The following is a 14,925-nucleotide window of genomic DNA, read 5'->3' as shown; positions in this document are numbered from 1 at the left end:
TTGTATCAATTCTAGTGGTCGACACCAGAATATTTGTTCAAAAGTATTTATTCAAGCAACAACAAAGAAACAACCAGCCGACACGTGTTTCGTCACATGAAGGAGGTGTCCCGTGACTCTTCAGGGCTGTAAGGCAGTGTCAATCAAACGGTGCAGTCACAAGGCCGATCGGGGATCAGAAACGGCCTCCGTATAATAGTGGAAAGTGCGGTCAATATCGGGAATACTGGAAGTGGGGGGCCTCTTGTGTGTGAGGCAAGGAAGCGAGTAATGCCTTGAAGGAGCTCTCTGAGCGTCGGAAATCGACTTTTGGAAATGAGGAAAGTGTAAAAAACCCGAGGGGGTACGACACGCCTTTTGAGAAGTGATGACTTTTCAAACAGGAAAATAGGTGAAAGATGGGGAAAGGCAGGTATGCCGTGATGCGAGAAGCGATGGTGTGGAAGAAGTCCAGTGTCTGGAGTGGGCGAAGGGCGGGTACATCAGCCAACTCGAGTTGAGCGTCGCAGGACAGTCTGGCACTGGGTCTGTATGATTTCTGGATGCCCTGCTGTTATGTTTCATAGAGTACACCAATATAAGCCTGAGTATTCTCCCAACCTTTTACCTACATTTACCATACCATTACACTGTACCACGGGTGTTATTATTGACCTTTTACCTCATTTATTATGCATCAAGATTCTCAGAATCACAGCAGGATTACTATCTTCTGCAAAATAACTACGTATAAGCGCCATCCCTTCCGTCATCCTCGGCCAACATGACACATAAAGGGAGAATCTCCTGAAGGTACCTTTTTGCTATGTACACACCATGGGGCAGATTTCGAACCTCCTTGAGATACTTTTGAACTGCTGTTGCGTCACCTTTGTGATGCAGCATTGGCATAAAAAATGCAGCTAATTAACAACATGACGCATCTAGGGAGATGCGTCATGTTGTAAAGGTCTGCCTCACATTATTCCTGCGTCAGGTATAGTGTATACAGGGTGGGCCTTCCCACAAAGGAAAGCCTCATGAAAGGGATCTGTGAAATCTACAAGATTTTACTGTGTCACTTCTAGGACGCCACTGTGTCAAAACCGTACCCCTGCTTGAAGCAGGCGTAAGGAGTAATGCATTGTAGTGGGAATAGGCCTCAAGATGCGTTGCTGGAGTTGTGCAGTGCTTGTGACACGACTCTAGCAATGTGTGACTTTTGCCCCAACAGACGGGTCAGAAGTTCTGATGCAGCTGTCTATCCTTGCTACATGGTTCATCATATTGTAAATACGGCGCATCTATGGTGGTGTAAGGGTTTCTCAGGGTGGCGCAAGGAAAGTGACGCATCTTTACAGATGCCTCACTTTACAGATGCCTCACTTTCTTGTAAATCTGCCCGCAATGATTACTGTCAGCGGAAACCAAGCGAGCTGCAGAATCTGTGCCAGGACAGGCAGAGGAGAAAGACTAGTCACAAGAAAAAAAAGACTGGTAGCGGTCTGTGTTCAACCCTAAAGATTAGAGCAAAAAACCTGATTGTGAGAAGGCAGGAAAAAAAGAAAGTGTATAACAGTCTGAAATAATGACTGTCCTATATACCAAATAATAATAATGGGTATTGTGCCGCCCGCTAGTTACTCACTGCATCGGTACTTCCAGTTTTTCAAAGGATTCTTTCCAAATGATTCTTGTGAGTAAGTCTCACCTCTCCTAGCCACGGCTCAGGAATTAGAGGCCCCGCTCTGTCCGTCGGTACCTCTGGCCTTGTCCTGAGGCTCGGGGGGAGGACCAATTGGTAACAATTCTTTTTGATTCTTCGATCATATGTACGTTATTGCAGTAGTGTATCCTCATTTGGTCCTGATGAAAGCCTAGTAGGGGAGATGCCCCTGCACGGCAGAAACATGTTGACCATTGTTAGACGGGGACTCTGAGGGTCGGCCGAATACTGAGGGAGAGGTCCCCGAGAAGGACCGTCTCCGGCGGTCGTACAGACAAGTCACCTCCCTCCCCACAAATAGGCACCACACCAGGTCGAGTTCAATACTTTATATAAGGTTCGTAAGGCAAGGATATTAGCGATACAGGATATCTCGGACCCAAGGGTCCTCTCACTTCTAGTCTCTGTAGGGGAAAAGGGGGTAGCGGGACAGTCTTGGTACCGGGTCGGTACAGGGGGTGGCAAGAGGCGAGCTCACAATCCTTGAGCTGGAGAGTCTGTGAGTCGGGCCGCGGCAGCGCCAGCAGGCCAAGACGATGGTTTCACGAGGCAGAGGGCCGCGGCAGCGCCAGCAGGCCAAGACGATGGTTTCACGAGGCAGAGGGCCGCGGCAGCGCCAGCAGGCCAAGACGATGGTTTCACGAGGCAGAGGGCCGCGGCAGCGCCAGCAGGCCAAGACGATGGTTTCACGAGGCAGAGGGCCGCGGCAGCGCCAGCAGGCCAAGACGATGGTTTCACGAGGCAGAGGGCCGCGGCAGCGCCAGCAGGCCAGTCACGGAGGAGTTCTTCTCGGGTCTCTCGACTCCAGGATACAACTGCCTTCCTGGACTGGCCCTGCCCCAGTTATAGGTCTGGTCCCCTTTGATGTCCGGACCCTCGCGCCTGGGGGCCGGGAGGTCCGGGATGAGGGAGTCCAGACACCCAGCAGGGGGGTGGAGCCAGCGCCCAGGGCGGCCCGGGGTGATCGACACCTGGCGGAGGAGAGCCGTTGACGATTCCTTCTCCCATTGACTCGCCAAGTGGTCACTCTGCCTCCTGGGCGGAGGTTGGTGCCTTGATGTCGGGGCCGGCCGGGCCCAGGGTTAGGGTCGAGTTGAGGCCACGCGGACTCGTGCTGTAGTACCCAAAATGGCGGCTGGGCCGAGGCCGGGGTGTGGATGGTGAACCGGGCCAGCTGGGTCCGGAGCTGGTGTCTTGTGGTGGAGGGATTGCAGGGTACTTCGGGGGGTCGCCGGGGACTCTGGTTGGGGATTCAGGGAGAGCCAGGGTCCGGGTCCTGTTGCGGGGAGGGGGGACAGCCCGACCATGCGGCCTGTCCAACATGCGTCCCCCCCAGCTGAAGGCGGGGAGAGTCAGCCATCTTCCTGGGGACTCTCCTCGCTGAGGCGGAAAAAGCGTGACAGGCCGTCGGCGTTAGCGTGGTCCTGGCCTGGACGATGTTCCACCGTGAAGTCCATCCCCTGCAGGGAGATGGACCAGCGCAACAGCTTCGGGTTCTCTCCCCGCATTTGCATCAGCCATTGCAGGGGTCGGTGGTCTGTTTGCACCCGGAAGTGGGTGCCGAAGAGGTAGGGCCGGAGCTTCTTGAGTGCCCAGACTACGGCGAAGGCCTCCCTCTCAATGGTGCTCCAGCGCTGTTCTCGGGGCAGTAGGCGTCGGCTGATGAAGGCCACGGGTTGGTCGACCCCTTCGGGGTTGAGTTGGGAGAGGACGGCCCCCACACCATGATCGGAGGCGTCCGTCTGCACAATGAATTCCCGGCTGTAGTCGGGAGCCTGGAGCACGGGGGCCGTGCACATGGCGGTCTTTAATTTGTCGAAGGCCGATTGGCAGTCCGGGGTCCAGTTGACTGTTTTGGGGCTCTTCTTGGAGGTGAGCTCTGTGAGGGGCCCCACGATGCTGCCATAGTCCTTCACGAACCGCCGGTAGTATCCGGTGAGCCCCAGGAAGGCCCGGACCTCCGTTTGGGTCGTAGGGGGTTGCCAGGCCTGGATGGCAGCAATCTTGAGCTGGAGAGGGGCCACCAGCCCGCTTCCCACTTGGTGTCCCAGGTAGGTCACGGACCCTTGGCCAACCTGGCACTTGCTGGCCTTGATGGTGAGCCCGGCTTGCTGGAGGGCGTGTAGAACCTCCCGCAGGTGGCGGAGGTGGTCGGTCCACTGGTGGCTGTACACAGCAATGTCGTCCAGGTAGGCGGCGCTGAAGTCTTCCAGGCCCGCCAGTACCTGGTTCACCAGCCGTTGGAACGTTGCCGGAGCGTTTTTCATGCCGAAGGGCATTACTTTAAAGTGGTAGTGCCCGTCCGGGGTAGAGAAGGCGGAACGTTCTTGGGCCCTAGGGGTGAGGGCGATCTGCCAGTAGCCCGCTGTTAGGTCGAAGATGCTCAGGTAGCGGGCGGCCCCCATCCGGTCAATTAGCTCATCTGCCCGGGGGATGGGGTGAGCGTCGGTCCTGGTAACTGCATTCAGCCCCCGATAGTCCACGCAGAACCGGAGCTCAGGGGCAACGCCGGGGCGGCCGCCTTGGGAACCAGGACGACTGGGCTTGCCCAGGGGCTGTCTGAGGGTTCGATCACTCCTAGGGTCAGCATTTTGGACACCTCGGTCTGGATGCAGGCGCGCACCCGGTCTGGTACGCGGTACGCCCGGTGTCGAATAGGAGGGCTGTCCCCGGTGTCCACATCATGAAGGCACCAGGGGGTCACTCCGGGTGTGAGGGAGAACAGGGAGGCGAACCGCTTCAGGAGGGTTTGGCAGACTTGGCGTTGCTCCGGGGACAGGGCCTCGGAGAGCTGGACCCCTTCCACTGAGCCATCCCGCTCGAGGGTCCTCAGTAAGTCCGGAAGGGGTTCGGAGTCTTCTTCCGTCCCGTTATCGGTAGCCATCAGGAGGCTGAGTTCGGATCGCACAAAGTGGGGTTTGAGCCTGTTGGCATGGAGGACCCGTAGAGGGTTCCGGGCGGTCTCCATGTCGATTAAATAGGTGACGGGCCCCTTGCGCTCGATCACCTTGAAGGGTCCGGACCATTTGTCTTGGAGTGCACAGGGTTCAACCGGGGACATCACCCAGACCCGTTGTCCCGGTTCGAACTCAATGGAGGATGCGTGCTGATCGTACCATCTCTTCATGTCCTCCTGACTGGCCTCGAGATTGGCTTTGGCGGTTTCTCGGAACCGCCGGGTCTGGTTGCGGAGAGCCAGGAGATACCTGCAGATGTCCGGGTGAGTTTTCTGGGGAGGCTGCTCCCAACCTTCCTTGACGAGGCTGAGGGGGCCCCGGACGGGGTGCCCGTACAGGAGTTCAAATGGGCTGAAGCCGAGGGATTTCTGCGGGACCTCCCGATAGGCAAACAGGAGGCATGGAAGTAGCACGTCCCACTGGCGTCGAAGGGGTTCCTTTAGGCCCATAATCATTCCCTTGAGGGTGCGGTTGAACCTCTCGACCAGTCCGTTTCCTTGCGGGTGATAGGGGGTCGTGAATTTGTAGGTGACCCCGCATTGTTGCCAGAGAGACTTCATATATCGGGAGATAAAGTTCGTGCCCCTGTCGCTGACGACCTCCCGGGGGAATCCCACCCGGGAGAAGATCCCCATCAGGGCTCGGCCCACCACGGGGGCCGTCACAGTCCGAAGAGGGATGGCCTCGGGATAGCGGGTGGCGTGGTCTACTAGGACCAGGATGAACCGGTGTCCTTGGGCTGTTCGGGGGTCGAGGGGCCCCACAATGTCTATTCACACTCGTTCGAACGGGGTGGTGACGACAGGAAAGGGTTGTAAAGGTGCTTTGATTTTTCGGCCACTTTTTCCGCTGGCCTGGCAGGTGGGGCAGGCCCTGCAGTGGTTGGTGACATCCTTTCGCATTTGGGGCCAGAAAAAATGGGTCACCAGGCGGTCGTAGGTTTTATCCTGTCCCAGGTGTCCGGCAAGGGGGACATCGTGGGCTAAGTTCAGGAGAAAGTCTCAGAAGCGAAGGGGCACCACCAGTACCCGACTGGCTCCTAGTTCTGCAATTTTCTGCTCGCTGTAGAGCAGGTCTTGGTCCCAATAGATCCAGTGGGCCCCCGAGGTATCCCCTGTGCTCTGGGCCAGGGCTTGCTGCCGGAGTCCTTCGAGAGAGGGACATGTTTTCTGTTCGGCCCGGAATTGTTCCTGAGTGGGGCCTCCCTCCTGACGCCATTGTGCCAGGGCAGGGATGTCCCGAAGCTGGTCGGATCCTTCTTCTGTTTGGGTCGAGGGACTGGCTTCTGGGGCGGCCTCCTCTGGGATGAGCGCGGGAGGAGGTTCCGGCCACTCGGGCTCTTCTAGACTGGGGACCGCGCGGGCGGTCATGGACCGGGTCGTGACGCAGACCCATTCGGGGAGGCCGAGCATCCCCAGGTGTTCCCTCCGTTCGACAGCTGCCCAGGGAGAGCTTTCGAGGTCGTTTCCTAGGAGGCAATCCACGGGGGCATCATCGCGGACCGTTACCTTTAACATCCCTGTTACTCCTCCCCACTCGAAGGGGACGCAGGCCATGTGGCATAGACTTTCGGAATTGTCTGCTGATCGGACAGGGCAAAGAATGTTCGGCAGGATTTGGTCGGGAGTGACAAGGTGGCGTCGGACCGCCGTTACACTGGCCCCGGTGTCGCGGAGGGCTTCCGCCCGGCGGCCATTAATGTTGACCCACTGACTGTACTTCTGCGTGTTGGCGGGAAGGGGGGCCCGCGGAATCATCTCTCTCTCCCCCAAGCAGACCAGTGCCATGGCGGCTGGTGCCCACTCAGAGGGGTCGGTCTCGTACTCTTCTTGGTCTTCCGGGATTAGTTCTTCCCCTAGGGCGGCCGCTGTGACCTGGCGGGGGGTAGTGTTCGGATTCTTTGGGCAGTTGGGATCACTGGCGTAGTGGCCGGGTCGCTGGCATCTGTGGCACATAACGTTGGCTCGGAAACCGGCCCGGATGGCTGGGCTCCCTCGGCCGACCGGGGTCGAGGGGCTGCTTGTGGGTGACAAGGGGCCGGGGTCTCTCCCCCGACCCGGGCCTCCTCCTCCTCCTCCCCGGGGGCGATGGGGCCCTGGGTACGGTCTGGATGATTCGCTGGGTCCGTTCCGGCCAACTCGGGTGCTTTCCCACCGGTCGGCTTCGGCGGCGAGTTGTCGAGGTTCGGTTAGTTTACTGTCCAAGAGGTGTTGCCGGAGTTCCACGAAGCAGTTGTTCGACAGGTGCTCCCATACGATAAGGTCAAAAAGTTGTTCGTAGGTGGTCACTTTGTTGCCCTTGATCCACCCTTCGAAGGCTCGACTAAAGAAGCTCACATACTCCACCCAGGTCATACCCGGAATCCGTTTGCAGTCGCGGAACCGCTGGCGGTACATCTCGGGTGTGAGCCCGTATCGAGTGAGGAGGGCGGCCTTCATGTGGTCGTAGGATGTCATCAGATGGTCCGGGAGTTGCAGCAGGGCGTCCCGCCCTTCGTTGACAAACCTCCCCCATAATCCGGCTCCCCAGTCGCTCCGTGGAATCCGGTGGGAGGTCATGGCCACCTCATAGGCTTTAAACCACTGCTGTATATCATCGTTCTTGTGGTATTCCCGGATGACATCTTTGGGGATGTGAACCTTGGGCTCGGTAGAGGCAGGCAGGGTCGGTCGTTCGGGGAACCCGAGTTCTTTATTCTGTTTCTGGATTTCCAGTTCCTTGAGATTGCGCTCATGTTCGTACGCTAGTTTCTTTTCCTCTAGCTCTCTCTGTTTTTGCTTCTCTTCTCGCTCCTCTCGGAGCCGTAAGTGTTCCAGCGTTATTTTTTGTTCTGCCAGCTTGAGTTCTCCATCCAAGCGAAGTCGGGCTAGTTCTAATTCGTGGAGTCTGCTTTTTTCTCTTTCTCGGATCTCTTCCAGGGAGAGACCCGCTCTTCTTTCTTCAGTTGGTGCGGGGCTCGTCTCGGTTGTTCGTGTTCGGGGTACGGCCGTACCCGTTTCTGCCCAAGCTTCTAGGGCCCGTTTGAAGTCTTCCTTTGTGCTCAGACCGGTGGTTGGAAGGCCAAGTTCTATGCAATACTGCTTCAGTTCTCGGTGGTTGTAGTCTTCCAATTTTTCCATCTGGAATTTTTCCGTTGTTCCGCTCTCTGTTGTCATGGTGGTTGTGTGTCGTGGGGCGAGTGACTTTCTGTACGATTTATGCGTAGGTTCGGATCCCGTCGCTGGCCACCAATGTTAGACGGGGACTCTGAGGGTCGGCCGAATACTGAGGGAGAGGTCCCCGAGAAGGACCGTCTCCGGCGGTCGTACAGACAAGTCACCTCCCTCCCCACAAATAGGCACCACACCAGGTCGAGTTCAATACTTTATATAAGGTTCGTAAGGCAAGGATATTAGCGATACAGGATATCTCGGACCCAAGGGTCCTCTCACTTCTAGTCTCTGTAGGGGAAAAGGGGGTAGCGGGACAGTCTTGGTACCGGGTCGGTACAGGGGGTGGCAAGAGGCGAGCTCACAATCCTTGAGCTGGAGAGTCTGTGAGTCGGGCCGCGGCAGCGCCAGCAGGCCAAGACGATGGTTTCACGAGGCAGAGGGCCGCGGCAGCGCCAGCAGGCCAAGACGATGGTTTCACGAGGCAGAGGGCCGCGGCAGCGCCAGCAGGCCAAGACGATGGTTTCACGAGGCAGAGGGCCGCGGCAGCGCCAGCAGGCCAAGACGATGGTTTCACGAGGCAGAGGGCCGCGGCAGCGCCAGCAGGCCAGTCACGGAGGAGTTCTTCTCGGGTCTCTCGACTCCAGGATACAACTGCCTTCCTGGACTGGCCCTGCCCCAGTTATAGGTCTGGTCCCCTTTGATGTCCGGACCCTCGCGCCTGGGGGCCGGGAGGTCCGGGATGAGGGAGTCCAGACACCCAGCAGGGGGGTGGAGCCAGCGCCCAGGGCGGCCCGGGGTGATCGACACCTGGCGGAGGAGAGCCGTTGACGATTCCTTCTCCCATTGACTCGCCAAGTGGTCACTCTGCCTCCTGGGCGGAGGTTGGTGCCTCGATGTCGGGGCCGGCCGGGCCCAGGGTTAGGGTCGAGTTGAGGCCACGCGGACTCGTGCTGTAGTACCCAAAATGGCAGCTGGGCCGAGGCCGGGGTGTGGATGGTGACCCGGGCCAGCTGGGTCCGGAGCTGGTGTCTTGTGGTGGAGGGATTGCAGGGTACTTCGGGGGGTCGCCGGGGACTCTGGTTGGGGATTCAGGGAGAGCCAGGGTCCGGGTCCTGTTGCGGGGAGGGGGGACAGCCCGACCATGCGGCCTGTCCAACAACCATGATACCAACTATATAGGACAGTCATTATTTCAGACTGTTATACACTTTCTTTTTAATCTTGACACCATGGTTTACCCCGAATAAAGATTTCCCTTTATCATGGTAGCCAATTTTAACTAGCACTTATTTCTGATTTTGATCACACTTTTTTCACTGCAATTTGTTTTCCTACACCATAAATACCCACGCTTACTACTCTGGGTCGGATCCATCTTGGGTGGTCTTGGAGAATTGGAGATAAACACACACAATTCAATCAGGTGTGTCTCCTTATCTGGACCTTGACCTTCTTTAATCCTAGATGACGATACTCCGCCATATGGGTGGGCTGATGGGATTCATTTCCTCTTATTCATACACTTTTAGGTTCTAACACACATACACCTGCCTTCTCACAATCAGATTTTTTGCTCTAATCTTTAGGGTTGAACACAGACCGCTACCAGTCTTTATTTGCTTGTGACTAGTTTAATTTGGGGGTGTTGGCTGGTTTATTTGGTCTCTAAATATAGTTCCCCTTGGACCCACCCCAATTGTGTTGTGTTACAGAGGAGAAAGACTTCCATACTGACACACTTACGTGTGATGCTGAAGTTCCTGCACGCAGACACTCCAGCTCGCAGTGGTCTGCCATTCCCCTCGGGGATTCCATCTCCAGACTAAGATGGGGTCCTATAATCTCTCACTTCAGGTAATGGGGTTGGCTTCAGCCCAGGGGGATGCTTGGCTCTAGACCTACAAACATGTGAAGTACACTTAGATACATCTAGTTTGGGTTGCATCGTAGGAGTACGCATTATTATTGTCATGTATTCATATGCTTGCATATATCAATTATTATAGCATGATGGTAGAAGTCTACAATCCATTAACTCTGTTGGTGCTTAATTTTGTTTATATATGTTTCTTTCCTGTGGTTGTTTCAGCACACCTGTTTTACACTACAATGACGCTGGTTCAATAAATGCTTATTGAAAACATCCCCACGGGTTTATTTTGTGTACTTTTCCGAGGCAAAGTGAGCGCAAGTGACTGAGTGAAAGGTCGTTTACGGTTTCCACAATCCTGAGAGTTGCCAAGAACTATTCTCTCCTTGGTAAGAGGAGTTTACAGTGGCACTGTGAGCTAGCTGGTATACAGGCTAACATATACCCGGTGGGGGTGTCTCGAATCAGTCTGGACACCGATCCCACAGTCTATGTTGCCTAAACAGGCAGATCCTATATTGGTTTATAGGAAGTACATGACACTGCCAAGTGGCAGTTATCAGGAATTACACTAACAGATTCTGGGAATTTCCTCACATTTCCACAAGGACTCAAACTGAGCGCACAAATCAGTCATCAGGAGGTGACAGGTTCTCCAAAGATAGGTCAATCCTGTGCCCCAGTCTGAGCTCCTGCTCCTTTTAACACACAAAAGCAAGCAAGGAGGGAGGTTGGGCCAGTGTGAAGGGGGATATGCTCCTGTGAGGGTCTGATGGATTGGCCTCTTCCTGCTGCCTCTCTGATTGGTGGATCCGGTCTGTTGCTGGTAGTGTTACCCTGTACGCTGCATTGGGCTGCGGTCATCCACCGCTGGACCTTGGTCCACTGTGAAAGCCAACACCATGGAGCCCAGGCCTGGACTGACAGTGCTGGGCATCAGGCACTCCTCCAGGAGGCTTAAAGGACGGGGACTAGTTGTATTCCTGGGGCCAATTTTACAAGCCGCCTCTCACTTTCTGACTTTGCAATCTCTCAGGGGTATTTGACAGAAGTTCTTCAGAAATAGACAGGAGGGGCAGACAGGAGAGTTTCAAGACGTATAAATTCGAGATAGACATGAGAGAAAGATGAGAGGGAGACATGAGAGGTACAGATGACAGGTAGACATAAGAGTTATGCAAGGCTGACATAAGAGTAATGAGATGTAGACAAGAGAGAGATATGAGATTTATAGATGAAAGGTAGACCTGAGAGTTATAAGAGGTGGACATGAGAAGTATACTGGGAGGGAGAGGTGGGAGTTACGAGAGGAAGGCATGATAAATACCGTAGTGCCTCCCTTAAAGGGAGGTGGTGTGGGAGACCATAATAATTCAGCTGACTAATGCTTATAACCAAGGAACAATTTATAAAACTATTTTACCATGTTTCTCTTTTCTCTTTGCAGAGAGTCGTGTTTTTGACCCAACAGTCTACAAAGGTACATTGTTAAGCTGTTTTGCATCCTGGAATGTATATCTTCAGTCTGCTCCATGCCTGGTACAGTATGCACAAACATATGTCACCAGTGTGACAATACTTAGAAGAGATATGTGACACTCTCTCCATGTCTAGACAGATCTGTCTAAAGGCCAGAAGGCTGGGTGACCACTTCACCACCACAGCAACACACGCCAGCCCATATTTACTCAATTCTCACGCAACGCAGCAGTCAAATAGGCTGTGCTGAGTTGAGTGTCTTGAGAGCCGGAGAGGGCCATATTTACAGAACTATGGCCCTCTCCTCTCCTCTCACTTGTGCTGGTGCTCGATCAGGCAGCCTTGCACCACGGGTAGGATCGCCTTCCAGTACAAAATACTACACTTAGACTAACTTTAAACTTGTCCCCACTTTGCATGGTCTGTACAGTGCAGCACACATGCAAAGTCGAAAAGAAAGAAGAAGTAAAAGCATTCACTCATGATAGCGCCTACTTTTTGACACAACACCATGTCTACTTTTTATAGTTAATAGGGTTTAAGTGTCAGAAACCTTTAGTGGATTCATGGGAACACCAATGCCCCACCCATGGAACACCCCCTTGACGCAAAGTAATAAAAAGCGGCGCGGTGCACTGCTTTGCGTTACCATCAAGCGATTTTCCAGCGTAAAACACGTTTTGTGCTGGAAAGTAAATAGGGAAAAAACATTTCTCATCACTTTTGTGACACAAAATATTAGTAACTATACCCGCTGTGTCTGCCTTCAGAAGTGTTACTTACATCAGAACTAGGGGGCATATTTACGAGCTTTGTTGTGTCGTTCTTGCATCATATAACGAGATGCAACAGCAAAACCCCAAAAATGAGCCTCATGAAGTCTCTCAAGGCCGCCTCGCCGGGCCATGAATGGATTCATAAATCTTGAGTAATGCATCGCTACGTCAGAATTACTTAATCATGTAAACCTGGAAGAGCCCAAAACTTTACAGGAGACATCCGTTACATCGCGGTCTTCATACTGCACTACATTTATAATGCAGGCATTACAACGCAAGTCATTACAACGACTTGTGTTGGATGGCACTCTAAGCTAAGCAATAGTATGATTTACTATTCCAACACCTAACCTACTGTAACGTAGGGTAGAGCTGGAAGAGTAAATCATACAATTCCTAAGTCCCGCTCCCCCCAGCGCAAGTTGTTGTTACGACTTGCGCTGTAATGCCTGCGCTGTAAACGGATTGTGGTGTGAAGACCACGATGTAACGTCACATATTCAAACTTTACGCCTCCCCAGAGCTGGCATAGCAAGGAGAATTATTGTTATATTCCCTCGTTTTTCCTCCTTCCATATGTCCTGCCTTCTGCAGCACACGTGAAAAGAGGAAAACGCCTCTTGGAATTGTTTTTGCGCAGGAAGGTGTCACTTCCTGCACAAAGAAATCCTGCCTACAACCTAGCCACACTTGCACCATGGCACAAGGGTGCCTGCATTGGCCCAAGGAAGCCCACTGTACGCCAGCGCAAGCAGAGGACAGGAGGGTGACATATAATGTTAAATATGGCACATTCCTGCACAGTCCCTTTCATGCAGCACGACAATGTGCTTTGCTGTGCTGCGTTGTGTGAAGGTGTGATGAATCTGTCTCTCTGCGTACATCAGCTTGAGGTGTCCCGTGGCCGCTCAGCTCATGAGCCCCCTGACGTGACAATACCCTGAGGTGTGTGGAACAACTGCCCACACATCACCACCCTTCACACTAACCTGCCGCACATCTTGTCTCTGATTCTAGCAAAAACCTGTTTGCAGTTTTGTCCTGAAGTAGTAAGTGCATCAAACACACTCGGTAGTGGCTCCAGCACTATAGTGGTAGAGAATCGACGCTGCTAGGAGCTGATCACTCACTGCACCTGCTGCACCATTGAGAGCTGCACTCTCTGCTCTCGGGGCACTAGTCCCGGAGCATTGTTGTCCAGTCCTGGTGGCACTGCACCTGCTGCACAGTGCTCTACACTCATCTGTCCGTGTGACACCTCTAGAGGTGAAGGCATCAGTTAGTTTGGGGTTCTCCGGTGACGTCATTGTCAGGCTCTTTTCACATTGATACCTGCTCTATTGGGAAGTGTTGAGCAGTGGAGTGAGTGGCCTCATGATATTCTGTCTCTCTGTCTCTCCGCAGCGCCCCTGTCGGTGGATCCGAAGACAGCAGGTATGTTCCTCCTCATCAGCAGTGACCGGAAGGAAGTTTCTGCCCCCCTCGTTGCTGATGCCCACCAAAGTCCGGACAGACATGAGACCGACGGCTGCGTGCTGGGGTCCACGGGGGTGAATGCGGGGAGGTGGTACTGGCAAGTCTCGGTGGACCCCACTGGGGGCCCCGACAGTGTGTACTTACTGGAAGAGTCTTGGAAGCTGGGGGTCGCCAGCGCATCAGTGAAGAGACATTTCCTTAGTGTTACTTCACCCAAGGACGGCGTCTGGCCTGTGAGAGCAGGCGGGTCAATTTTTTTCGTGACCGATGAAGCTGAGACAATGCATGGTTTTGGAAAAATCACATACAACAATGTGGGGGTTTTCGTGGACTACGAGGAGGGGCTGGTGTCCTTCTACGACGCTACAAACAGGCGGCACATCTACACCCACACCGCCACTTTTCAAGAGAAAGTCTATCCCTACATCTGCCTGTGGCCCGGAGTCCGCGTGACTCTGAAGTGATCTCTCGACACCAGACTGCGGGGGTTTGATACGTTGTTTTATTGTTCTTTTATTTGTTGGTGCGCATGAGGTCCCCAGCTTGAACAAAATAAAACCATTGTATTGTCAAAAGATAATTGTAGAAAATAGTAAATCTTAAATTAAAAAAGGAAAAATACTTGTTTCTAACAGCACATTAAATGAGCGCCTCATGTTTCTGAAAGGAGAATGTGTGGAAGTAAGTAAGTCTTGTCAGCAAGCACAGCAGGAGACAGCAAAGTAGTGTTGAAAGAAGCTTTATTCAGGACACGAAGCTACAGAGACCCCATCCAGCGAAGGAGTCAGCTGAACTGTCAAACCAGTAGTTCCAAATGAGTGCCTGGCAACCAACCACACACTCCAGAACATAAGGAATGTAAAGGGTAAAATCATTCAGGACACCACACTTCCTCCCCCTCCACAATCCAAAGTAAAGTTAGAAGCTGTGTAAAAGCCTTACCAAACCAAAGGGCATATTATCAAGAACAGCGTTAAAAGTATCGCCACTTTACCACATGGATCGAGGCGGTCCTTAGAATACAGGACTACAGAAATGATATATTATGAAATTAGTGAATGTAGCATAGCTTGTTATTATCCAGAATAAGTATTTCGCAGGTTTAGTGTCCCTGATAACAATGACTATGTTTATACCGCATGTCCTGAGACCCCAAACCATAGACTATACTTATAAGTCCATATGTGCAGCTTCATGTGTCCCTTCTATAAAAAGGACAGATCTGGTCCTGTCTCAGGGAACACCCTTGTTTCAGTTTGATTCTGCAATCAATTGTTTTTGATATGGTTTGGTTGATCTGACCCCGCCTAATCGAGTTTGACAGGATCCGCTCGCTTGAAATGCCGCTTTTCAAAATCTCTTTTTTACGTATGTACACATATCATCCATACATAGGCTCAGATATGTCTGACTACCTCTTATGATGTTGATCTTCACTCACGCGTCACCGCACAATCTGACCTGTCTTTTGATTTATGCATTGTACGTTGTCTTAAGAAAGTAGATG

At 53.2% G+C, this 14,925-nt stretch overlaps 1 protein-coding gene across 1 annotated transcript in view; it reads left to right on the top strand.

Moving 5' to 3' along the window:
* Positions 1-14,018, top strand: part of LOC144822597 (scavenger receptor cysteine-rich domain-containing protein DMBT1-like) — a 754,829-nt gene extending 740,811 nt beyond the window's left edge. The window contains exons 15-16 of the mRNA XM_078680324.1: positions 11,132-11,164; positions 13,347-14,018. Coding sequence (XP_078536450.1) covers positions 11,132-11,164; positions 13,347-13,882 — 569 coding nt within the window. The 3' untranslated portion in view covers positions 13,883-14,018. The remainder of the gene's footprint in view (positions 1-11,131; positions 11,165-13,346) is intronic.
* Positions 14,019-14,925: the final 907 nt, after the last annotated feature.

Source organism: Lissotriton helveticus, chromosome 3_1 (genome assembly GCF_964261635.1).
Source record: "Lissotriton helveticus chromosome 3_1, aLisHel1.1, whole genome shotgun sequence".
Classification (NCBI taxonomy): domain Eukaryota; kingdom Metazoa; phylum Chordata; class Amphibia; order Caudata; family Salamandridae; genus Lissotriton; species Lissotriton helveticus.
Note: the sequence above shows the minus strand (reverse complement) of the source record. Positions and strands in the feature narration are given on the sequence as shown.